The sequence below is a fragment of the Typopeltis vanoorti genome, chromosome 5, assembly GCF_054136105.1.
Source record: "Typopeltis vanoorti isolate ZY-2024b chromosome 5, IOZ_Tvanoo_1.0, whole genome shotgun sequence".
Classification (NCBI taxonomy): domain Eukaryota; kingdom Metazoa; phylum Arthropoda; class Arachnida; order Uropygi; family Thelyphonidae; genus Typopeltis; species Typopeltis vanoorti.
This window is the reverse complement of record NC_143553.1, coordinates 81,501,688-81,528,045: the sequence shown is the minus strand read 5'-3', so window position 1 is coordinate 81,528,045 and position 26,358 is coordinate 81,501,688. Positions and strand designations below refer to the sequence as shown.

The 26,358-nt window shown below is 35.8% G+C and overlaps 1 protein-coding gene across 1 annotated transcript in view; it reads right to left on the bottom strand.

The window, feature by feature from the left end:
* colt (carnitine/acylcarnitine carrier protein colt, mitochondrial) overlaps positions 1–26,358 on the bottom strand; it is a 201,735-nt gene that overhangs the window by 115,983 nt on the left and 59,394 nt on the right. Inside the window, exon 4 of the mRNA XM_090393217.1 lies at positions 13,026–13,116. Coding sequence (XP_090249343.1) covers positions 13,026–13,116 — 91 coding nt within the window. The remainder of the gene's footprint in view (positions 1–13,025; positions 13,117–26,358) is intronic.

The window sequence follows — 26,358 nt, the reverse complement described above, 5'->3', positions numbered from 1 at the left end:
ACACAATACCTATCATACCTCTCTTTAAACTCATTGACTGGCGAAGTACTTAACTACCTATGGCAACTCATTCCACCCATTCATTACTTTCCATGCAAAATATCTTGTCCTAACACCTTGCTAACCACACTTTCACACAATTTCCACAAGTGATGCCTCTTCTCTCCCTTTCTGCCATGTACTGAAAAAAAAAAAAAAGTCTTCAACATCAATAATCTCATAAAACCCCTTTAATAACTTATATGCTTTTGTATCTTCTCTTTTTTTTTACCTATTGGCTAGTTTTTGAAGCCCACAGATCTTCAATCTATTCTCATAGAGAAAGCATTCCAAAGATCTGCCACAACCTTTGTTACTTGCCTCTGGATCCTTTCCACCACTTCATACCCACAGGATCATAGAATCCAGGTGACCAGATCTGCATGCAGTAGTCCAGTTGTGAGTCAAAGCTAGATAAATGGGAGGAGATAGTCACACAGTGTCTAAGAAATGCAGAGAGGCTAACCACTTCTGATGTCCAGTGTTGATCTTCATATGTCATGCCCCATTATTAGGTATCTGCTCAGATACTGAATGAAAGAGAATGGGCTAACAATTTCAAACTTAGCTGAACAACCTGAATTCTATATTGGTTTAAACCACAAACAAATATGGTGATATAACGTTATTACATTTCATCTCATCACGTTATATCACAATATTTGTTTGGGCATTGCCTTCACATTTAGCTTTATTTAATTGGACAATATCTGCCCTGAGTTCTTTGTTTAAACAAAGAGCTGTTAAATCTGGAATGAAGGGCTTAATTTATTCTTAAGCATTTCATTCAGGATTTAACTGAGTTGCAAAATTTCAAAAGAAAAAATGCTTGTAAATGCTTGTAATTATAAATATGCTAATAATAATTTTGGTATTTTTCTACGTATTATTTCATAAATGGTCCTATAAACAGCAGGCAGAAAACAAAACATTGTTTAGATTGTGTTGTATTACGAAAGTTAGAGCAAAGTATAGATAAATGTAATCGAATTGTAAACATAACCCCAGGCAATCGGCGTGCGAAGTTGGGACACGTGCAGGATGCTAGTGAACGGAGAAGGTGCTGTGTGCAGAAAATGCTTAAGTAACGTCTCTGCAAGCGATGACGTAATAGGGAGAGCAGATGCGAGGAGTATAAAAGGAATTGGCGATGCGAGCAGAGAGGGCTCTCTCTCTCTAGTTTTTTTAGAAGTTCGGGTTCAAGTGTGGGTTGTAGAGGGGGCAAAAATGGTTAGCGCCGACGATAATCTAATAGCAGTTCCGTCCAAGAATTTTCTTCAATGCAACGAGATGACCAGCGAACGCCAAAGTCCGCAAAGCTCCATTAGAAAATTTTCAGCACGAGAGGTTTAAGTGAATCGTGACCATATTCACAGGAAAGTCAAAACGGAGGACGACCGATCTCAAGACAAGGCACCTACTCGAAGAAAGCCTGAAATAGGATCAGATAAGAGGAGTCTCTTGAATGTCTAAGCTGGTCGGCAATGTTAAGTTTTTATATCCTTGTATTGTATTCTTAGACCACTGTGAATGAAAGTGCTAAATTTCTAATAATCGGAACCTGTTGATATATCTTAGGACTTTAGAGATTAATCCTCCAGTAAGGAATTGTGTTAATTCTAGAAGTAAATTGTTCCTGATATTGTTAATAGTCAAATCTAGAGTGTCATATTTTAACATCTAAGAGGAGAGAAAGATAATGATCTATGAGGTTGAATTAAGTGAATGGGAATAAGATTGCTTGTCTCTGCTAATGTCTTTCAACATAATATGCTGATTGTAAAATAGACTTTGTCTGCTTGTGTAGTATTGTATTTTTGGGACCTAGCATTTAGTTTGATTAACATGTATCATGCCTTAGTGATAATAAACATTCCTGTTTTATTTACCCAAAATGTGTGTCTGATATTTCAAGTCAATGCACCTATTGCTAAAAAAAATTAGAACCTGAATAAGTTGAAGTGTGGGAGTTTAAGATAAGAATGGGCTATGACTGCAATGTAGTCTGAAATAAGTATAGTAAGGATTTATTTATTTTGTTAGATTTTGAAAACGTGATAGTCTGTAAGTCAAATCTCTTGCATAGGAATTAAGATGGCGCAGCAAAACAAATAAATTTTCTTAATTCCGAAAAGGGTTTGACCTCGGATTTTCAATCAGGGAGAATTTGGCTCTAACTTGAAGCATTCTCTTTGTTTGAGTTTTGCACACATTTCAAAATTTTGAAGGATAGGCCACAGGGGGGGGGTATAGAAAAAGCGCAGCGGATAAGAACCTAATTCGAGTAGTAACAAGACAAGATTTCGATAGGTAAGAATAATTAAGGAATAGAATAGAGTTGATCAATAAGTAACAACATATATATAGGAAACCAATGACGTTACAATGACGCAGCAGACAGGATTGGATTTACTGAATTAAACAAAAAGTAAATTAAGTTAGTATATCAAGGTGAGATGGTTTTGGCTTGAAAGCAGACAATTTTGGTGCAGGAATTAATTTAGCAGTATTGTGTGTGAAATTAAGATAGTAATTTTGTAAGCCTATATATACAAGTATCAATGATGATGAGTTTTTCAGGACCATCAACCCTCAACAGGTTATTCCGCAGTTTTCTGGAGAGGAGAATGATGACGTTTTAAGCTTTTTTAGCTACATCGAGGAGTTGAAGAAAGTAGGCAGGTGGACGGACTTCCAACTCCTAATATTGTTGCGTAGTAAGTTGGTAGGAAAAGCTAAGAACTTCCTCTACTCTTCCCCCATACTAAAGGAGACCCTAGACTACGAAAAATTTAAGGAAGTCCTCATCTCTCAGTTCTCTAGAGTAAGAAGTTTAGGCCCTAACATCTGGAAATTACAGAGAAGTACTCAAAAGGATAGGGAGAACGTGACTGATTACTACAATAGATTGTTGACCATTGCAAACAGACCGAGCGTTTCTAACGAGGATAAACCTCACCTCGACTGGGCAGTGTTTCATCAATTTAGGCAAGGTGTGAAGCAAGAGTTAAAAGAAACCGCCTACAAGAAAAAGATCACAAATCTTGAGGAATGTTATGTCGCAGTGAAAGAGAAGGAACAGGTGCTCGGAGACATTCATCCCGCATCTGCAGCCAATTATATTAACGTGATTAAGGAGGCGAATAATTCTGCTAGTGAGAATAAGACTAACAATGAACCTAGCATGTATGAAGGAAGGACTAACGATCAGAGGAATAGTGAAGAAGATAGACAAGGATCAGTCAACGTCAATCTAGTGACTGACTGCGAAATGTGCAACCCAAAACAAGTAGGGGTATCTGATATTGAAGAAGTACGTTCAATGATTAAACAAGAAGTTGAATGATTACAACCGCCCATAATGGACAGTCTTGATGCCGCACTTAAGCAGCTGGCGGCAATAACTGAATGGACCTCTCAAACAACTATAACTCAAACAGAGAAGACTGATGAGATAATAAGAAAAGAAGTCGAAAGATTACAACAACCGATGGTGAGCCGTATTGAAACTGTACTGAAACAACTGGCGGCAGTTACAGAAAAGACTTCTGAGTCAACCATACTGCAAACTGAGGAGACTAATGATATAAAGACCAGAAGAGAGCCTCCTAAATGTTTCAGTTGCAATGAGATTAGACATATAGCTCACAACTGTTTTAAGAACAAAAGACCCTCCTATAGAAGAAGTAGATATAAGACGAGTTATGGGCAGACTCCTCATGATTATGAAGGTAAACCATGGAAGAGAAGACAGTGGGATCATAAACAACAAAGAAAGTCTAAAATGATTATTAAGGGAAGGGTACAAGGATCTCATTGTGACATCCTGTTAGATACTGGTTCTCAGGCCTCTGTCATAACAGATTATTTTCAAGAAATAAGATCCCGTGTATGGCAAGGCATTTCTAATCTAAGGAGACTGATCAGATTGTCGGGATTATCAACATCTAAAATTTATGCGACCAAAAAGGTTAGAGTGAAATTGTACCTACTGGAATTTGATGGGTGTGTTTGGCATGAGTTGTTGGTCCTACCTAAGACATCTCGCCCACACGTTCCTGTAATTTTTGGAAATGACTTTCTAGAAAAATACAAGTTTTCATGTGACTACTCACAAAATGAGATATTTCTTATAGGAAGAAAACAATCTGGTAGAAGGAGTCAAAATTTTCATTGCAGAGATAAAAATGAAGACTCACATGGAGAAGGAATGCAATGTGAAAGCAACATAGTGCAGAATAATGGAGCTAGTGAGAGTTCCGCTAACAATCAGATTAATTCTGAAAAGGCTTCTACCTCCAATGAGAATGATCAATATGAGACACCCCAAATATCAAGCGTTAAGTTGGTAATTGACCAAGGTGATGCAGAACAACAGTTAGAAGGTCACCCAAGAACAATCAGAGTAAATAATATCGAGATAATAAAACGATCTAAAAGTATTCATAACAGACTGAGGTGAATCAGGCACAGAAGACAAGAAGTTGAGGTACAAACTCAGCATCAACATGATTATGCAAACTTCCTCTCTTTTCTTTTTATGCTCAGGAAGGCTATAAGTAGTCTGTTGTGTTGGGATTTGGCTGTTGGCCGATTGTGCAAGCTGAGGTTTGGAATCTGAGGCAAGAAATCTGAAGAATTCCGAAAGGTATATTGGACAATGAGACTAATTTTTGCTTACAGTCGCATAAGTTCTACTGAAAAAAAGATGATTTTTTTCAAGTCAAAAGACAGAACACTTAACATATGTAAAAAAATAAAAATTCTTGTCCCTGTAATGATCTAAATATCACAATCTAAATAAGAAATGAATACCAGACATATAGAAATGTTTTGGGAAAATTTCTAGAAACAGGCAAAGTTAACAATACTGGTAATTACCTACTATCTGTTTAGGACATGGACAACTCATTACAAATATAGTGTTTGAACATAAAGATGTGTATAAATTCCCATGGAGAGAGGGAGGATACAAGAGATAAGAAAAGTCTTACTGACTATGTTACTGATAATTATATTTTCATTCTTTCAGAACAAAATACGAGGGTAGTCTGAAAAGTTCTCAGTCTCGAACATAGACAGCAAATTTTTTTTTTTCTAAGTTGGTACATCTGTCATAAGCATACATGTGAAATTGCAGGTCATTCAATCAAGTAGTTTGTTTTATACAACTGTCTGAAGCAAAAGTGTTGTCTGTATCCCTTGAAATGGATAAAACTGAATTGTTCGGTTATAAAATTCTTTGTAAAAGAAGGTTTAATGCCAAAAGAAATTCATTCCAAGTTCATAAAAGTTTATGGGCACTTTTCTCCTTTGTTTTTCGACAATTTAGAAATTTGCTGCCATGTTTAAACGTCGCCGTACCAGCCTTGAAGATGATCCACGTGAAGGACATTCAAAAAGTGAAATAACACCAGAAATCATTGATCAAGTGCACGATATGGTACTGGATGACTGGCGAGTCAAAGTGTGTGAAATTGCTGAGACTACAGGCATTTCAAAAGAAAGTGTAGGATATATTTTGCATGAAGAATTGCATATGTAAAAGCATTGCGCAAGATGGGTGCCGTACTTGCTCACAGAAGATCAAAAATGCATTCGCATGAAAATCTGTGAACAGTGCTTGGAGCGTTTTAACAAGAATAAAAACTGATTTTGTGCACTGATTTATTACTATGGATGAAACTTAGATTCACCAGTACACATCAGAATCCAAACAGCAGTCAAAACAGTGGACAGAAGCCAGTTGTTCAGCTGGCAAAGAAGACAAAGTTGGTTCCATCAGCAGGAAAGGTGTTGGCATCAGTGTTTTGAGATGCTGAAGGCATTTTGTTTATTAATTATCTTGAAAAAGGTAAAACAATAACCGGGGAATATTATTCCAATCTTTTAACCACACTACATGAAAAAATTCGTCAGAAAAGACCCGGTTTGTAGAAGAAAAAAAAATCATCTTTCATCAGGACAATGCATTTGCCCACAAGTGTTTTGGCAATGGGAAAATTAAGGGATCTACACTATGAATTGTTGGAACATCCACCCTATTCCCTAGATTTGGCTCCCTCTGACTTCTATCTCTTCCCAAAACTAAAACTCTTCCTCGCTGTCAGCATTTGTCTTCGAATCAAAAGGTGATTGCAGCTGTAGAGGGGTATTTTGCAGATCTTACTGAGAACCACTATAGGGACAGGATACATGTATTTCATCGCTGAAATACATGTATTAGTCTTAAGGGAGATTATGTTGAAAAATAAAAATAAGTTTGAAATTATAAATTCGCTCTTTCATTGTTAGGCCGAGAACTTTTCAGACCATCCTCGTAAAATAAAATAAACAAAAAACCTTCCACTTCTTCCCTTCCATGTTTCCACCTCTCACATCCAGAGAGTATAATGTAACATCTCCTAAATATAAGAATGACCTCTTAGCATCAGTTTTTTGCAAGAATTATCCACAATATGACTCCTCAGACCTTTTGCCAACAGGAAATCAGAAAAATACTCAATAGCCTTGATACCAATAAATCTCCTGGACTGAATAGTATTCTTCAAGCTAAAAGCTTGTATGCCTGAAATAACACCCATCTTGTATTGCCTCTTCAAGCTGTCATAATCATCTGACATCTACCCAAACTTGGAAACTTATCCTTATCCATGTTATTCAATGGGTTTTAGAGCTTCGTATCCAGATTTATCTCGACGTCTATAGACGTCGTGGCCAGTTGGGGGGGTTAATCTTATCTCATATCCCAGAAGAAAGACCATGCTTCATCGTCCCTCACTTCTGGCAATATTCTGCTTGCTGACCAGGATTGGATGGGTTGACTTTCATCTAGCTAGAGCCTGTAGTGGTACAAATATGAAGTTCATAACCTGTTCGGCCTCCAAAGAGGTTGGTATTCTTTTTTTGTTCTAAACAATACTTTTCTCATGCTCAACTCTCTCTCTCTCTCTCTCTCTCTCTATATATATATATATATATAACAACACTTTATTAAATCTCAAACCTATCCAATCTTAGAATATTGTTCTCACAATTGGAGTTGTTCACCTAGGATATCCCTCAGAGTATTTGTACATTCAGAAGTGAGCTATTTGCTTAAACAATGACTCCTCTTCTTTCTTTCTTTCTCTCTCTCACTCCCTTCCTGTAGTCATTTTTCCATTTTCTATAAGTAGTATTCTCATGGATACTGCTCCAATGAATTGACCACATTATTCCTCCACTCTCCTTAAATCATGTACAAACACAAGAGTTGCTGGTCAACAACCATATACAGTACAGTATGCTCCAAGTTTATCAAACCAACTTCTCATCCTCCTTCATTCACTAACACCTCCACTCTTTGAAAGAGTCTTCCCTATACCATTTCCCCAAATGATTATAACCATCAGCTCTTCAAGAAACACATCAACAAATTCTTTTCTTCTCTCTAATCACTTAACAACACACAGCACTGTCATGTCATCAAAAGTCTTGGGACCTCTCATATATGAAGCTGATATTAAAAAAAAATAAAATAAAATAAATAAAATAAAAAAGATTAAGGGATTCTTACATCACTCTACTAGCATCATGAAAAGATTCCTCACCTGTAATGTATGACTGCCACAGTCACCAGACATGATAGGTCTATTGATTCACGTGCTATCTCTATAACCTAAGGATTTATGAGACCAACTAGTGAATGTCAATAATTTTTAAATAACTATCCCATGCATGAAAGGTTATAAAACCTACTGTATGCATGAACACTCCAACAATACCTGCAATGCCTGCACTGCAAAGTTAACAATGATTGTCATACCATGCATAAGTCACTCTTTATCCCAACAGCCCAACAAAAGGAACACAAATGCCATATCAGATATCTCCACCTAGGAAAATCAAGATTGTCAGACAATGCAATTGATGCTAACCACATGACTGACTGGTAAGAAACTCAACTGTTACACCATATGACGTTCTGATATGGCAGTTTAAGAAAATTGTGAGGTCATTAACAATTTTCCCAACTTTAATAAACGTGACACTCTCAAGATTTGAAAATTTAGATACTAAATTTTCACATACTTATCTTCACCAGTGCTATATACCACAAGACCTAACCAGCATAATACTTCAAGAATTGATAAGGATACTTATTAAGTAAATATTTTCATCTTCAACAGTATACTTCAGAAAGTGCTTTGTTCCTCACAGTTTAGGCTCCGATAACACCTATTTATGTTTAATCCTTTACCCAAGTGTAAGCAAAGTTTGTGCCTGAAGTATTTTCAGTACTGGGGCAACTTGTGGTAAAGGTGGTATTGACTTCACATCATTTGCCTTAGTGTCCCATAATGCAAAGAAGCACATCTCCTTCCAGACATGTATAATGCATAGCATTATGGTAAGAGTCACTATCCAGACCGGTTTTGACATTTATTGAGGTCTCTTCAGTTGGCGCCAGACCCAGTGGTAATACCAAGGTGTCACACCTTATTATTAAATTACTCTGGATTAGAGAAAGGTTGTTGGAAGTTTTTTCACTTGGTTATACTATCAATTAAAGATACCAGAAAATTATATACTTGGTTTAATCCTTTACCCAAGTGTAAGCAAACAAAGTTTACACCTGAAGTATTTTCAGGACTGGGACAATTTGTGGTAAAGGTGGTATGACTTCACATCACTTGACTTTATATCATTTCACTTGCCTGGGTAAAGGATTAAACCAAGTATGTAATTTCTTGGTATCTTTAATTTATAGTATAACCAAGTGAAAAAACTTCCAACAACCTTTCTCTAATCCAGAGTAATTTAATAACAAGGTTTGACACCTTTTGGCAAATGGTATAGAAAAATATGACTTCTGCATTACTTCAACCTTGGTATCACCACTGGGTTTGGCTCTCACTGAAGAGACCCCAATAAAGGTCGACACCAGTCTGGGTAGTGATCCTTCCCATAATGCACAGCATTATACATGCCCAGAAGGAGATGTGCTTCTTTGCATTATGGGACAATAAGGCAAGTGTTGTGAAGTCATACCACCTTTACCACAAGTTGCCCCACTCCTGAAAATATTTCAGATGCAACACATACTTATATTGTAGAACTATGTTACAAAAATATTCTTCTTTAACAAGTGCTCAATTTGCCACCTTAAGTTTATCCTTATCCACTGCTTTCAAGTGGCAGTGCAAATTGCTAAAATTATATCTTTAGGTTCAAACATCAATCAGGTATGGGTTTGGAACCACAACTGCTGAAAGCAAGGTTCTTCACAAACCAATTCAGGAATCAATATTATTTAATGAAACAATCAGTGATGACAGCACAGTGGTAAAAAACACTGACCAGGCATGCAGTCAGGAATACATATCCATACTTGAAGTAGAAAAAAAAAGCCATCAAAGGCTTGAAATGTGGAAAGGCAGCAGGAGTAGATGATATTCGACCAGAAATGCTGAAGTATGGTGGTATAAGAGTCTTACAGTGACTGCACTGCATAGTTTAGAAACCCTGGGCAGAGGGACGAAATTCCGATGATTGGAGAGAGCTCTCATAGTACCCATATATAAAAAGGGAAATAAAACTGAATGTGAGAATTACAGAGGTATTTCCCTTCTGAGTGTTCCTGGCAAGTGCAAAAGTTGGTAAAATAACTCAACCAATTACTTGAATGTTGAAAAACATGCTAACAAGCAAAGATAAGGGGGTTATTATTCCTCTTAATATTGCTATGATTCAACCACTTCTTGAATACTGTGCAGAGTTTCTTGGGGACTAAGAGGTGGTCGAAAAGGATCAGAGACAAGTGACCAAGATGGTGACAGGTTTGTGGAATACTTCCTACGAAGATAGGTTGAAGGCAAGGCAATCCATTCCATTCACTCACCACTGTCTGTTGGTTACAAAGTTTAGTTGATACGTGGAAAAGAGGGAACATAATAGAAACTTTTAAGATATCAAAGGGTTTTTTTATAAAATTCATGTAAGCGAAATTTTGCAATATATGACAAATAGTCAGAGAACTAGAGGCCATCCAGAAGTTGTGTAAGAATGTCGTTAGTAAGGGTGTGCAGACCAAATATTTTGCACGGAGACTGGCGAGTGGAATGGATTGCCAGAATTGGTCAAAGTTCCCAATGGCGAATAGATTGCAGAAGAGGCATGATAGGATTTGTGTATATGATGGTTGATTTGTGTCTCCTGTGATAGTCTCCAGACTCCATGGAGATGCTGTAAGTAATAATAATTCCTTTGTTCATAGTGTCTTAAGAAACACAAAATATTTGTATCTAATTTTTACCTTTAACTAAACTTCTTTATTATTAATATATTATTCTAACCTTATTCTAATATAACAGATCAATGATCACAATGTCACAGAAAAATTCATTCTCTCTTGGACTTCTTCCTGAAAATGAAGGAATTCCAGGAGAGAATACCATCATGCAAAAAAATGAAGAAAAAATGAAAGGGTTTGAGAACAGGAATCAAACCTTGGAGATTCAGTGGCAAGCCTTGAAGAAAGCCCTGATTGATTCAGCTAGAGAGGCATATCGTGAAGTTGTCTGCAAGGATAGAAAAATTAAAACTCCATTGTGGACACAGGAAGTTAAAGAGGCAGTGAAGGAAAAGAAAAAAGCATATCAAAAGTTCCTGGCAAATAAGTCGGCTTGTGCTCTTAGAGAATACAAAGACAAATGCAAGAATGCTAAACACTGTGTAAAACTAGCTAAACAAAAGCCATAGGAGGACTTTGGCAAGAATATAGAAATTAAATATCAAGAAGGTGGCAAAATATTCTGGAGGCTGTTGAAGAAGCTTAGGAATGGAGGAAAGAGTGCTGTAAAAGGAGTTAGATATGATAAAGGTGACATGAAAATGGGAGGAAAAGATATCCTTGAAGTATGGAGTAATTACTTTGAAAAACTGCTAAATGAAACAAGCAGTGATGACAGCACAGTGGTAAAAAACACTGACCAGGTATACAGTCAGGAATACATATCCATACTTGAAGTAGAAAAAGTCATCAAAGACTTGAAATATGGAAAGGCAGCAGGAGTAGATGATATTCGACCAGAAATGCTGAAGTGTGGTGGTATAAAAGTCTTACAGTGGCTGCACTGCATAGTTCAGAATGCCTGGACAGAGGGACGAATTCCCGATGATTGGAGAAGAGCTCTCATAGTATCCATATATAAAAAGGGAAATAAAACTGAATGCGAGAATTACAGAGGTATTTCCCTACTGAGTGTTCCTGGCAAGATCTATGCAAGTATACTTGAGAAACGGTTGAGAGGAATTGTGGAAGAAAAGCTTGGTGAAGAACAAGCTGGATTCAGGCCAAATAGAGGCTGTCAGGATCAGATCTTCACTTTACGACAAATAGATGAGAAAGCATGGGAATATAACAAAGGCCTGTATTTAAGTTTTGTTGATTTGGAAAAGGCATGTGACAAGGTGCCAAGAGAGAAGCTATTCAATACGCCATGGTTATATGGTGTCAATGGGGCATTACATCGAGCAATACTTAGTCTTTATTTGAGTTGTAAGTCAACAGTTAGAATTGAAGGAAATACAGGAAGATGGTTTAATGTTAAATCTGGTGAGAGACAAGGATGTACATTATCCCCTCTGTAATTCATTATCTATATGGATCACATTATGAAGGAAAGTGGTATTAAACATGATATCAAAATTAGAGATGTTAATGTCAGCTCTTTGCTTTATGCAGATGATGTTATACTTCTAAATAAATCCATTACAAGTCTGCAAGATTCTCTGACTAAATTGAATAACTGTTGTAATAGATATGGTATGAAGGTCAGCATTAAAAAGACAAAGACAATGGAAATAGGCAGAATCATTGAAAATGTCAACATTGTTGTGAATGGAGAACCTGTGGAACAAGTAAAACATTTCAGCTACTTAGGCACGATTTTTAGTGAAGATAGTAAATTAAATATAGAAATAGACAACAGAATCAGCAAAGCTGGTATGGTGGGAAGTCAATTGAATAAATTCATATGGAATAAGAGAGAAATTAGTCAGAACACTAAATTAGCTTAAAACTGGTTTGAACACTGTATAAAAGACAGTGTTCAAACCAGTTTTAACTTATGGATCTGAGAGCTGGGTTAGAAGTAAAACACTTGACCAAAGACTGGAGACGCAGATATGAGAGTCCTGAGAAGGATTATAAGCATGAACAGATGGCATCAATGGCAATATCATATTAAAAACGAGGATATTAGGAAAGAACTGGACATTGTCAGCATCCAGGAATGCATTAGCAGAGCTAATCTCAGGTGGTATGGTCACTTAAACAGAATGGGTGAAGAAAGATTAGCAAAACAAGTGTTCTCTGCCAGGTTGGCAGCAGAACGACCCAGAGGAAGACCAAGATATAGGTGGATTGATATGGTACAAAGTGCCTTAGACGATAGAAATATAAGATCTGATAATGTTGGAGTCTTAACGAGTAACAGACTGATTTGGAGGAAAATTGTAGATAGGAAGTTAGTAATGATGTAATTTTTTTCATGTAGTACTATCATACCCTGTACATCCCTTGAGGGTACATGGCAGGAATTTGATGATGATGATATTATTTAATTTATATACTAAGCTTTTTTTTTTTTAGGAGTCCAATTTTAAACTAAAAAATTTTCGCTCTCAGGAGGCAGGCTTGTTGTATGAATATACAATGATGAATGGAATTCTCACAGTCTACAGTCATGATCCAGGATGTACAGATCCAAAATCTAAGCTTATGGATCTGCACATATATTTCTGAAGATGGCTTCAACATGGAGGCAGAAGAATTAAAGTATATTATTGGTAATAATGTTTATTCTCTAGCCAGCAATTTAATCTGTAAGTCTATAATCAGTTGATTGTGTAGGTGCTGGGGAATACCTAATAAATTAACTATTCAGTGTATATCAACATGTTATCACATAATTTTTGTGAAATATCACAATATTCAGTACCTGTAATAAGCATTTTATCCTTTCTCCAGGAGTCATTATAGCTGTTGTAAACACCCCTGACAACATCCCAGCATTGAAAAGTTGGACTAATCTAAAATGCAAAAGAATCATTATTAGCCTAAAAGAAAAGAAAATATATCAAAGGTAGTATGAAAACTTTGTGTAAACTAAAAATTAGAATGTGCTAGGTGATGTTTACAGACAAAACATTAAAAAAAGAAAAGTCTGAGAACATGTTAATCTCTCTGCATAAACCAGATAGTGATGATCAGATAAATGCATAAAACTAATCAATATTCATTTTTTTCTGATATTTCTTATTTTTTAATCAGTACAACAAAAGGCAAAGAATTGTTGCAGGCAATTTTTCATTCTCCAGGATTTGCCTGGCTGGTTGACTAGTGGAAAGTGGATAATATCTCTGTTCTCCAACCAGCAGGTCATGAGTTCAAATCCCAACACAACATGGATGTTTATAAATGTCTTCAGGTGACAGATGAATTTTATCACCTGGTGTGAGATCATTCTTCTTAGTAGACATGAAATGGCTTCAAAAAAAGTTCTAGGTTTAATATCCAGAGTACAGCTACTAGATTGTCTAGCAATTAACCTATCCAAGGTACTAATGGTACCAAAGATATGTGTGGGTGGGATTCACATAAAAAGACAGAGTAGAGAAAAATTCAAAATCAGTACACTACAGAAAATAAGCATTACACTTGGAAGGTGTAATTCCTTGATACCACTCCTTAAAAACATTCACTGAAGAATGTCTACTGGAAGTTTATTCCATTCACTCACTAAAAGTCATGTGAACAACCTGGCCCTTATATTCTTATCCTGACTACACCCTTACTCAGCTTCCAAGGATGCCCTGCCCCAAAGTTCTACTTCACCTGCCATAAGCTGTAGAATTTCATCTTTATCCATAGCTCAGTAGGTTTTGATGATGCCCTTTGGATGGAAAGACCTGGGTTTGAATTGCATCTAGGACATGAAGAACTGTACAGGCTTTTCATCTTAAGGCAAGTTAGTCTCATACAAAGATGGCAGGGTTTTTTCTCCCTGAAACATAGGTTATTCATCCTAAAAAAAACAGGCAAACCAGCCAGAACATACATACACAATAGACATAGGAAACAATTGGAATAAGGATTAATCCCTCTCCCTATTCATCAGATCTAGTTTCAGCATGGTACAATCTATATACAAGCATAAAACAGAATAGAGAGAGAAGGAAGAATCTATACTGTAAGATCCCTTACTAGCTTGTATGTTTCTATAATATATCTTTCACTGCTTCCATTACCAAAACTTTGAAGGCCACTCCTTTACTTTGTCTTCATATTCAAATGTCTACAAACCAGATATGCTTCAGGTTAAGCAGTGCTGGACATATTCCAGTGTTTCCCCAACCTCATGGAATCCAGGTGATTGTATCTGAGCAATCTTATCCAGGCCTTGTAAAATGGGAGAATCATTTCCTTATTCCAACAAGTTAGCATTCTTTTCAACGTTGCAGTTATCCAAAATTGATGTTTTAACTACCTTGGCAATCGGTTTCTAAACTTCAACTCAATATATACCACTATCCCTTTGTTTTCAACTTCAATAACTACTTGCAGCAAAATTCCAATTAATAATATTTATGATTTTTTTGTGATAATTTTGTACTTGGTTATACTATAAATTAAAGATGCAAAGAAATTATATTCTTGGTTTAATCCTTTACCCAAGTTTAAGCAAACAAAGTTTGCGCATGAAGTAACTTCACAACTGGACAACTCGTATGTAGAGCTAATGACTTCACATCACTTGCTGTAGTAGGCAAGTGATCTTGCAGAATTGGAAGAAAAGTGATTGATGATTTTGTCTACTTCTGGAGTTGCAGCCATAGCCATTTAGAGAAGTTATCTTGATGATGGAGATTTGCTGTTTCAAAAGATGCCTAATTCACCATTGTCTATATCCAACATTTTATGTTAAGTCAGTTGTGAAGAGGAACTATATGTTTATCGCCATCATTATTATATTCCTGACATGTACCCTGAGGTGGTGTACAGGATATCATGGTAGTACTACATCATTGCTTACTTCCTATCAACCAAATGAATATTATATTTTTCTTTTCTAAGGCACTTCTTAAGATATCAATTCACCTAGATTTTGGTCTTTCTTCATAGCCATTCTGGTAAAGAACACCTGTTTGCTAGCTTACTCTCTCCCATTTTCTTTAAGTGACAGTACCACTTGATATTGTTCTTTCTCAATATCCTCATTTTTAATATGATACTGCCATCTGTTCACTCCCATAATCTTTTGCAGAATTCTCATATCTGTGGTTTCCAATCTTTGATCAAATGCTTTATTTCTAGCCAAGTTCTCAGGTCAATAAGTTGAAATTTATTTGAATAATGCCTTCTATACAGCTAGTGTTATGACTAATTTCTCACTTATTCCATATAAATTTATTCAATCGACTTCCCAGTTCTTGTAGAAAGGCTTATACGCTGGTTAAACATGATTATTAAATACTTAAGGAATTGACAGCATACACTAGAAATATAAATTAAATCAAACTTTAATATATACTTTCCAATATTTCGGCAATGTCACATTGCCATCTTCATGGGAACTTAAGATAAAGACATGTGCAAGCAAGTACTACACAACAGCAAATGAGAAACGAAGCGAAGAAGCTACAGTTTTCCTAAAGTCCTGATGGTGCCCCATTGGAAAGTATATATTAAAGTTTGATTTAATTTATATTTCTAGTATATGCTGTCAATTCCTTAAGTACTTAATAATCATGACAACCCAGTTCTGCTCATTCTGTTGTCTATTGCCATCTTCACTAAACATGTGTGTTAAAATAGCTGAAATGTTTTACTTGTTCTATAGGATCTCCATTTAAGATGCAGTTCATGTTTTCAATGTTTCTACCTATTTTCATACCAAATTTGTTATAGCACTTATTTAATTTAGTAAGGAATCCTGCAGACTTTAAGTAGTAATATCTGCATACAGTAAAGAGCTGAGATTAGCATATCTAATTTTGATATCAGGTTTAATGCCACTTTCCTTCATAATATGATCCATATACAGTGCACCTTTGTCTAACACCTGATTTAACATCAAACCATCTTCCAATACTACCTGAATCCAGTTTTGTTTCCTGTCCACAATTTTTCTCAGCTTTTTCTCAAGTATACTTTGCCTAAATCTTGCCAGAACACTCAGTTTCACTACTCAGGTAGTGAAACTGAGTGTTCTGGCAACTGCTCAATGATTTCACTTTGTTTTATTTGCATTTTTTTTTTATAGATAGGTACTATGAGAGCTCTATTCCAATCATCTGGAATTTGACCATGTGACTAGCCTATCTGAATTATGCAGTACAACAGGTGTATAACTTTTATATCTCCATATTTGAGCATTTCTGGTTGAATATTCTTCGATTTTATCATCTACTTCTCCAGTTGCCATTCCGCATTTCAGGTTTTCAATGGCGTTTACATACTTGAAGCATTCCCCTTGATTGTTTTCTACCACCATGGTGTCACTGCTTGTTTCATTCAGCAACCTTTCAAAGAAATTACTCCAGACATGTAGAATATCTTCAATTTTCACGTCACCTTTAGCTCTGATTTCTTTTACCATACTCGTTCCTCCATTTCTAAGCTTTTTTCAACAGTGCCTTGCTTTCTTACATTTTTCTCTGTATTCTCTAAGAGCACAACCTGACTTATTTGCCAGGAACTTTCGATATGCTTTCTTCTTTTCTTTGACTGCTCTCTAACTTCCTGAGTCTAACATGGAGTTCTGAGTTTTCTATCCTTGCAGACAACCTCAGCACATGAATCAAGCAATATTTTCTTCAGTGTTGGCCACTGAATCTTCACGGCTTGTTTCTTTTTCTTTCTTTTTCTTCAAGTCTCATTTCTCCCTGAATGATGTTTGTGTATTTGAGCATACAGTTCACCTCTGAAAAGTGATCAATTTTAATTCATTTTAAAGCTTTCTTATGTATTGCTCTTTTCAATATGATATTCATGCTACTCAAAACTAAATGGTAATCACTTTCAATTTCGAATCGTTTGTATACTCGTGTCCTGAATTAATGTGAAGATATTACTATCCACAATAATATAGTCAACGAGACTTATTTCTTGTACCTACCTCTCCCTATGGATTTGTGCCCCATTTTTATGTTTGAACATAGTTTAGTAACAACTAATCCATGTCCTGAACAGAAATCCAGCAGGTACTTGCCATTACTATTAGCTTTTCTCTTTACTCCAAATTTTCCTAAATAATTTCGAATGTCGAGTAATCATTTCCTACCCTGCTGTTCAGATCTCCAACAAGGACCAGCTTTTCCTTTCTCGCTGTGTCAGCTGTCTTCTCTAAAGCCTCGAAATATTCCTCCACTTCTTCCTTAGCAGAACCTTCTGTGGGTCCATAAGCACAAATAAGTTTCATTGTCTAAATTATCTAAATATTTATAGATAATTCGGACAACGAAACTTATTTTTGCTTATGGACCCACAGAAGGGTTCTGCTAAGGAAGAAGTGGAGGAATATTTCAAAGCTTTAGAGAAGGCAGCTGATAATTTTATTTTTGTTTACTAGTTCGTTAGAATATTTTAGATTTGTACTTTCAGATTTGTGCATTGACTTCAAGGATCAGCATGTTGTGAATTTCAAAGAACGAAGATCATGACAGTAGTATGCAACAAAACTGAATCTCTCTCATAAACCAATCCCATGAAAAAAAGTCACATCACAGATGCAATATACAAACCATGCCAGAATCCCTTCACAAAATTCTCACTTTCATATCCACTTTACTAACATCTGTGGCATTAACACAAACATAAATGACATTCACCACCACTTGCAGTCTTCCAGACCAGACATCTTATTCCTGACAGAAACACAGATTGCAGCTTCATGTACTACTGTCCACATCTAATGCCCAAACTACTGTACGCCCACAGATAAAAGACCCTTCGACACTTCTGCGCATGTCAAAAGAAGGAAAATCCATTCTGATAATAGGGTAATCAATCCGTCTTGTGGGATATGTTGTTTATTATTACATGTCGGAAAATTAACTTTTCTTTTATGAACATTGTAGTTTTTAAAGTGGTAACTATTTTGCTTGTATAACAGTTGGAAAATTTTACGTATAAAGCACATGGTTTTGCGTGTTGGTGACCAATTCATACATCAGCTTATTTCTTTTTCCCCTTCAACATGAATTGACTCTTCTTGGCAAGTTGCCAGACTAGGGTCTCGAATCTGTGGTAGGACAGTACACACTTTATGATTCTTTTTTGCCACAGGAATGGTACCTGTGCCTTCGTGAAATCCGACATAACTGCCTGAGAATGGCTAATTTAGAATCCTCTGCTTTTGCTCAAGGTTTGTTTCCTTGCTCCATTTAGTAACTTCATTTGTTGCATTTACTGCTCTCCAAACACAGATAACCATTCAGATTTATTCACATTCCTTTCCACGAAGCATGACCATCTGCAATCAAGCTATCTGAATAGTGAGGTCATCTTCCTGGGAGACTTTGATGTCCATAATTCCAACAGGCTCCTCTATTACAACACCAACCAAGCTGGAGAAGAAGCAGAATCTCTGCTATAAGTAACAACCTAAGGTTAATCATACATCTAACTACTCTTCCTGATAATCTACTTCACTTTCCAAATGCTCTAATCTCTTTTTTGACCAGTTCTCCTTCCAGATATACCATAGAGAAGTTACCTCTCCCCTCAGCAACTTGGACCACAATCTTGTACAGTTCTCCTTTCTCACAGAATTTCCCCTCTTCCAACCACTCCCAACCTTGCATGCTCTAGTGTCACAAAGAAGTCAATTGGGATGACCTCCAGAATTTATACTCCTTTTCCTTGGTCTGACTATTATTTCCACTCATCTGACCCTAACACCTGTTGCAAACAAGTTACAGAAATTATTCTCACTGGCATGAAGACCTTCATCCCCAATTCAACCCATCATCTTCATCTGTTTTCAAAGCCCTAATTCAACTAAAAGTGTATCAAAGCAGTCAAAGAAAAAATTTAGCTTACCACATGTAGCTCGTTTCAAGAACTTCAGCTCCATACTCTGCATATACCAAAGCATGCAATATATGCAAATCAGTCAGTCATCAGCAGATTCAAATCTCATTTCATAAAGCAAAAAACATGCCTCCTGTCCAAATGGAAGCTGGGCCTTTTGGTCTCCCTCGCTAAGGCCATTGGACACAACTTCTGCTCTCCTGCACTTCCACTTCTCTCTTATCCTGAAGAAAAAAACTAATCACCTGGCATCTCTCTTTTCCTCAAACTCCCACATAGACAACCAAGGAAAATCACCTCCTACCATACTGCAATCCAAGTACTGTATGCCTCCTTTAGTCTTTCGTCAAAAATAACTCAGAAAAACTGCTAAATAATTCAGATACTAAAACGTCTTCTGGTCCTGATGGCATCCGTCCAATTGTTCTCAAGTACTGTGCTCCAGAGTTAACACCTGCCCTGCATCATCTACAATCTATTATATATATCTGGTACTTATTCTAATGCATGGATGCAATCTCATATCCATGCTAGTCCAAAAAAGGGGTCATAGAAGTCTACTTTGAAACTACCAACAAATTGCCATTACTTCAGTCCTCTCCAAAATAAAGGAGAAAGTCATCAATAGCCAACTGTTCCACTACTTAGAGGCCCACCAATTAATAAGTGACCAGTATGGATTCTGCCATTCAAGATCCACAGCTGACCCTGTAGTTTACATCACCCACTACTGGAAAAGTGCCGTGAAAAGGTTCCGAGAAACTTGTGCTGTCGCCCTCAACATTTCCAACATTGAGGCCTTAACAAATTGCCATCCTTTGGTCTCCCTGCCACCCTCTATAATTAGGTAGCCAGCTTTCTCTCTGGTTGTTATCTGCAAGTCATGGTAGATAGTTCCCTCTCTTCGAGCTTTACTTTCAATGCTGGAGTACTTCAAGGCTTTGTCCTATTGCCTACTCTCTTTCCTTTGTTCATAAATGACCTACTCAATCACCACTAACCCTATCCACCGCTTTGCAAATGATAGTAGTTTCCACTCATCCTACTCATTTGACAAAACATGCAGTACCCTGATATCCCAGGCTACAAAATCATCTACAACCAGTGCCTTAAACATTGATCTCCATACTATCTTTCAATGAGGCAAGGACAACCTTGTGATGTTCAATAACACCAAAACATAGTTTTGCCTTTTCTCTTGCAAAAGAGATCTCAGTTTACCTACCCTTACCCTCAGTAATACCTAAATCACCAGACAAGGTTAGATCTCTTCTTGGACTAACATTTATTTCTAGTCTCTCCTGGCATACATACATCAATAGCGTCCTCGGCATCTAAAAAACCAGGCACTCTCTTTTATTCAAGAGGCTTTACACTCAATCAATTCCTAACTATTTACAAATCCCAAATCTGCCCATGCTTAGAATACTGTTCACATGTTTGGGGTGGCACATCTAAAACTTCCTTAAAATCCTTAATGTTGTCCAGAGTGAACAATTAGGCTCATTTATGATCATATCTTACAGATTCACTTCAGCCTCTATCGCATAGATGCAGTGTTTCAGCACTGTGTCTATTCTACAGGTACTTTCATGATCATTGTTCCAGTGAATTGGAAACAATAATTTCTCCACTTTCTGTTGCACCTGTTAATATAAGAACAGCAGCTGCCAAGCATTCCTTTATTGGGCAACTGCAAACACACCGAACCTACTTCTACTCTTCCTCTGTCCTCTGGAACAGCCTTTCTCATGCAGTATTCCCAAACTACACCCTGCAGCTCTTCAAAAAAGACACCAATAAACTTCTACATCAGTCCTCATCTACACCCCCACACATGACACTGATGTGCTTATAGGTCTCTTGACCTCTAGTGTATGGGATCAATATAAAAAAAAATAAAAATCTTTACTAAACATATACAAATAGATATAATTCAGTATGTTAAGTTGTTCATTTTTGTCTTCTTAATGAAATCTGAAAAAAAAAAAAAATAATTTTCTAATATTCTTTATATATAAATTCTTATTACACACAAAAGATATATGAGCTCAAAAAATGCTTTCCCAATCTGATTCTCACAATGAAATTTAATTCTGAGGGATAACTTCAAACACACAAAAAAATGAATACAGCATTTAGATGAAAGTTCTATAGTTTCACTAGCCTACATGGGATGCAGCATTTATCTCAGCACTGTCCTCTATTTTCCTTAATTTTATATATTTTTAAAATTATTTCCACTTATTCATTCATTCACTGTCTTATTTCTCAAATTGCTTGGAATACAAAAAGAGTTAAAGATCTCACTCCACTATTATCTTTGCATACTTTGATAAGGGATTAAACTAAATTTATTATAGTCTAACCAAGTGGGAAAAAACTTCCAACATCTTTCTCTAAATCCAGAGTAATTTAATAATAAAGTGAAACACCTTTTAGCAACTCATATTGGTAAATATGACTTCATCATTGCTTCCACCTTAGTATCACCACCTCTGGGTCTGGCTCCCACTGATCAGACCTCAATAAGGGTCGAAACTGGTCTGGGTAGTGGCCCTTCCCTTAATGCATAGCATTATACATGTCTGCAAGGAGATATGGTTTGCATTATGGGAGATACTAAGACAAGGAGTGATGAGAGATTGGTCCACCTTTACCATGAGTTGCCTCAGTCCTGAAGATACTTCAGGCGGAAACTTTGTTTCTTACACTTGGATAAAGGAGTAAACTCAATTTATTATTATCTTTGAATACATCTACTTCTAAGAAAGCAGGTTTAATGAAAAAAAAAAATTTTTTTTTTCATTTCCTTAAGCAAGCATGAAGAATAATTGCTTGGACAATAGAGTATATTTAATTAAGCAGTTTTTTTTTTATTTTTATGTTGAGCCTATACAGGAGAGGTTGGTTGGTCAACCTACAGTATTTATTAGTACTATGTATCGAAAGAGAATTGGAAAATGAGGAACTTGTTCACATTGGATTTGAAGGCCTGTGCATTATATTCTTTGGGAAACACATGGGAGGGAAGGCTGTTCCACAATAAATCAGCAGTAGGAATGAGGAAGGGAAATTTGTTCTATGAGTATGGAGTTTGACTGTGAAGGGATAATGGGCGGAAGCTGCATGCATTTCAATGGATTTGGTAGAAGGTAGGGAGTATTATTGAGGATAGTTCTGATGAACATTTATAATTGATATGCATAACATTGATATGAACTTTCAAGAAAAATAACTGTAATGCAGATTCTACATTATATACTTAAGTGCCTCTTGCTTCCCAATTGCGTACATAACATGCTCACTGTTATACAAAGGCTTGATACACTGTATTGTCTTTTTCTTTTTTTTTTCTCTTTCACGCTCTTTTTTCTCTTTTCTCTCTTGCTTGCTGGATGGTGTTCCCAGCAACAACTATTTTCAAAAAACTAATGTGCACAAGCCTATTACCAAGATTCAAAGTGAAACTTAAGTGACAAAATGGCTGCCATTAGTATACCCTAACTGCATCTTACAATAGTATATTGCACAGGAAAACTCATATAAATAAACAAAATAATATACATACAACATCATGTTTATGTAATTTTCTTAGGATTACATCAAGGTGAATAAGACTGCTTAAAATATATTTGAGTTCACTTTTGTTATGCCACTGCTTAACCACACTGTGGTTCTGGTAATCTTAAGGAGTACAATTACATTAATAAATACAAGCAATTAAATGGAGGGAGGGGGGGAAACATGTTTTAGCATCTACTTAAAGCTTATTCCTTATGAAATTTACAAACAATTTATATACTATTCTAAAAAATAAACATAAGTGAATCACGATTACGTAAGATTTTTATAGTGCTACTGAAGAACACACTATGTAGGCTCTTGACATTAAGGATTTGATAATATCGTATTTTCCTGAAAAGGATGGTGGTGTTAGACCTTGAATGATGGTTCTATCAAGAATAGAACTGCTCCATTCAAGATTTAACAAGAACAACCATATCAAGCAAAAGCACATTTGTATTCTTGGCAAACCAGACATAATATGTAAAAATGCAGATGTTAACTTTGCTTAAGAAGGGAATTAAAATATAAAGGAAGAAACTGAATCCTAAATTAAAATGAAATTGAAGAAGGAAATAAGTATTAGATTGTACTATGTTTAACCTCCCAAACGGCTAGGACGTCTATAGACGTCCAACTAAATCTGGACATGTTTCAGCCCACCTGTTTAAAGAACCTGGATAAGAAGTGCAATTTGACTGTCATGTCCATTAGAAAGTGTGATAAACCCTCATGCTGAAGAGAACGGTTAATCGGATTATCTCACGTTCGTAGCTGCCTCTCAGTTGCCTATAACAAGAAACGCACTTCCTTGTTCCATGCTGGTCAACTGGATTTTAGTTATATAGGATAGACTAAAAATAGAGAAATTATTTATATTTTTGTTTTCTCTTTTTATTGTACAATAGAATTTTAATGTCTGGACAAAATAAAGATCTTGTATAATTTGTTCACTTAAAAATATTTAAGTGAACAAAGCCTTACCTTGGAGAACCAATTTAATTTTTTATTTTTTTGCACTAATTTTTTTCTAATCGCTTACTAGACAAAAGATTTTTCTTTGTTCTTGAAGAAATTAATTCACGATAATTATTTGAAATATTCTTTTAAAAAAAGAAAAGAAAACCGGCTGCAGACGTTTCAGTTTATATTATTTTTATTTTTGTACAAAACCTTCGAAATCAAATAATACTTCACAGATTTCCTTTAGGACACGCTTGAGCAACCTTGCTTTATAGAGAATATCATGAAATTCTTTAATCATATTACTAAATTTTTTCTTCATGTTGTATAGTGATCTTACTGTTCTTTGTACTTTCACTTTCTCGGTTTCCTTGTATAATTGGTCATTACAGAATGAAATTAATTCTCCAATTTTTAAAGTAAGCGATACATTTGCTTATTGTTATCATTCAAAATATGTATATCAAAATTTCATTTCCTTTCACAATAGAATTGAACTTTATTTCGCCTCTGATAGTTTAACCCCCCCGTGGCATTACTATCACACACCCGAAAACTGTTATGAAACATAGGTACAGTTTTTATTTAATTCGTTATTTTTCTCTAGTAATTATTCCACATAACTTTAATTTTTCGATACTAAAACTATGTGATGATTATTATAAATTAGCAAATTATAAATCAGACAATATACATATTATTTATGTATATTGTCTGATATTGAGAGACCCTTTACTGGGGAAAGGTTACTGCATTGCAATGGATAATTACTATGTGTCCTGAACTCCCTGATTTGCTTTTACAGCATTGCACAGATAGTTATGGTACTGTAAATGCAAAAAGGCGAGATATGCCTCCAGATCTGGCTTCAGGAAAGCTATCGAAAGGGGAAATTCGAGCTTATCAGTGAGGGAAAGTCTTTGCACTACGATGGAAAGACAAAAAAGATGTTTTTCTGCTGTCTTCACTGCACAATCCATCAACGGAATCCGTGGAGAAGCATGGTTTGAAGAAAGAAAAATCCACTGCTGTGTGTGCATAGAACGACACTAAGGGTGGAGTCGACAGGTGCAATCAGCAGCTATCATTCTACTCTGTAATGAGGAAACAGCATAAAAAAATATTACAAAAAAGTGTTTGGACATGTATTAGATTTTGTTATTTGGAACAGTTTCCTCCTGCACAAGAAAAATGTTTGTCTACCATAACATATCTAGAATACAGAATAGAAATTGCGAAAGCATTGCTGCATGCACATGCGCCTTCTTCAGCAAGCAGAAAAACAGGAAATCCTGCCAGACATCTGAGGCTGAACGCTGCTAACTCCAACCATTTTCCCGAAAATCTACCACCAACAGCTAATAAAAAAAAACCTGCACGCAAATGTTATGTATGTAATAAAAAAATATCAGAAAGGAAACAAAAATCTGGTGCCTTGAGTGTAAAACTGCTTTGTGTGTTTACCCTTGCTTCAAGGTGTTCCACACTGTTCAAGAATTTTAAATTCTGAACAGTATGAAATAAAAAATGTTTGTTTTCAAGGCCATCAAAACAGTCGTTTTCAGGACTACAAATATTGATAGAGGGATACCTGAATGAACTGTTTCCTTTTCATCTTGAAGGCGAATTTTTAAGTTCTTTTTATGACACAGAATGATATTTTCGAAGGAATAAAATATAAGAGTATTCCAGGTAAAGTATTTCACCAAAACAATAAAAAATAAGTAAATAAAATCTACCCTATATACATATAAAATGATAAGCCTTTTTATGTCATGTTTTTCGAAACATTTTGAAACTCAGGGGCTACCCTGAGTTTCGAGTCTTCAAATTTCGAGTCATCAGAATTCAGGGGCAGAACCCCCTTTCGAGTTATCACAATTGAAGGAGAACTGGCCTACCAGACCGGAACACGGGGGGGTTGGGCATAGCCCCCCTTAGTTAAATGAAATATATAAATAATAATGGGAACATTTTCACCTTGCCAACACTCAACATTGATGTGATATGGGTTCCAAATTTCTTGTTTCGGAGATATATATTACAAAGTTTTGTAATAAAAAGTTCTGCTACAATGAAGTTTGACATAATCAACAATATTATTGCTACCTTATTTCTGTTTCTCATGTGGGAGAAAAACGGTAAAAATGTCACTCTTATAATTATATGAGATGTTATAATGGCAAAAATAGTAAGAAAAAAGTCATTTGCACTTTCTCTTCAAAACACAAAGAAAGAACATTGTAAATTCAGCCAGTGGAAAAGAAAATACTACATATTTTTCTTCTGTTATCTGATTTTTTTTTTCTTGTAGTACAAAGAAGAAATCACTGCATATAACATGGAGTCTGTATGAGGGAAAAAATCTGGAAATTGGTTACATTATAACGAATAGAGAAATCATGTCAGAAAAATTATTCACATAAGATTCTAATCTCAGCAGACATAACATTTTCTTCTAGATTACATATCTAAAGTAACTGAACCTTTGCTACTATTTTACACTAAAATGAATGGGTATGTTCCCCAAGTGATTTACGTTTGTAACAGCTGTCTTGCGAACGATTTATGAAATAAATTATCTGAAATATCCGCAGATTGATTAGGTCTATATCCCCCCCTCCCCAAAAAAAGAAGATTATGAAACGCATATGCACCTTTTCTTTGAAAATAATTCAAATCCTCTTTTTCAAGATAATTGTTTGATT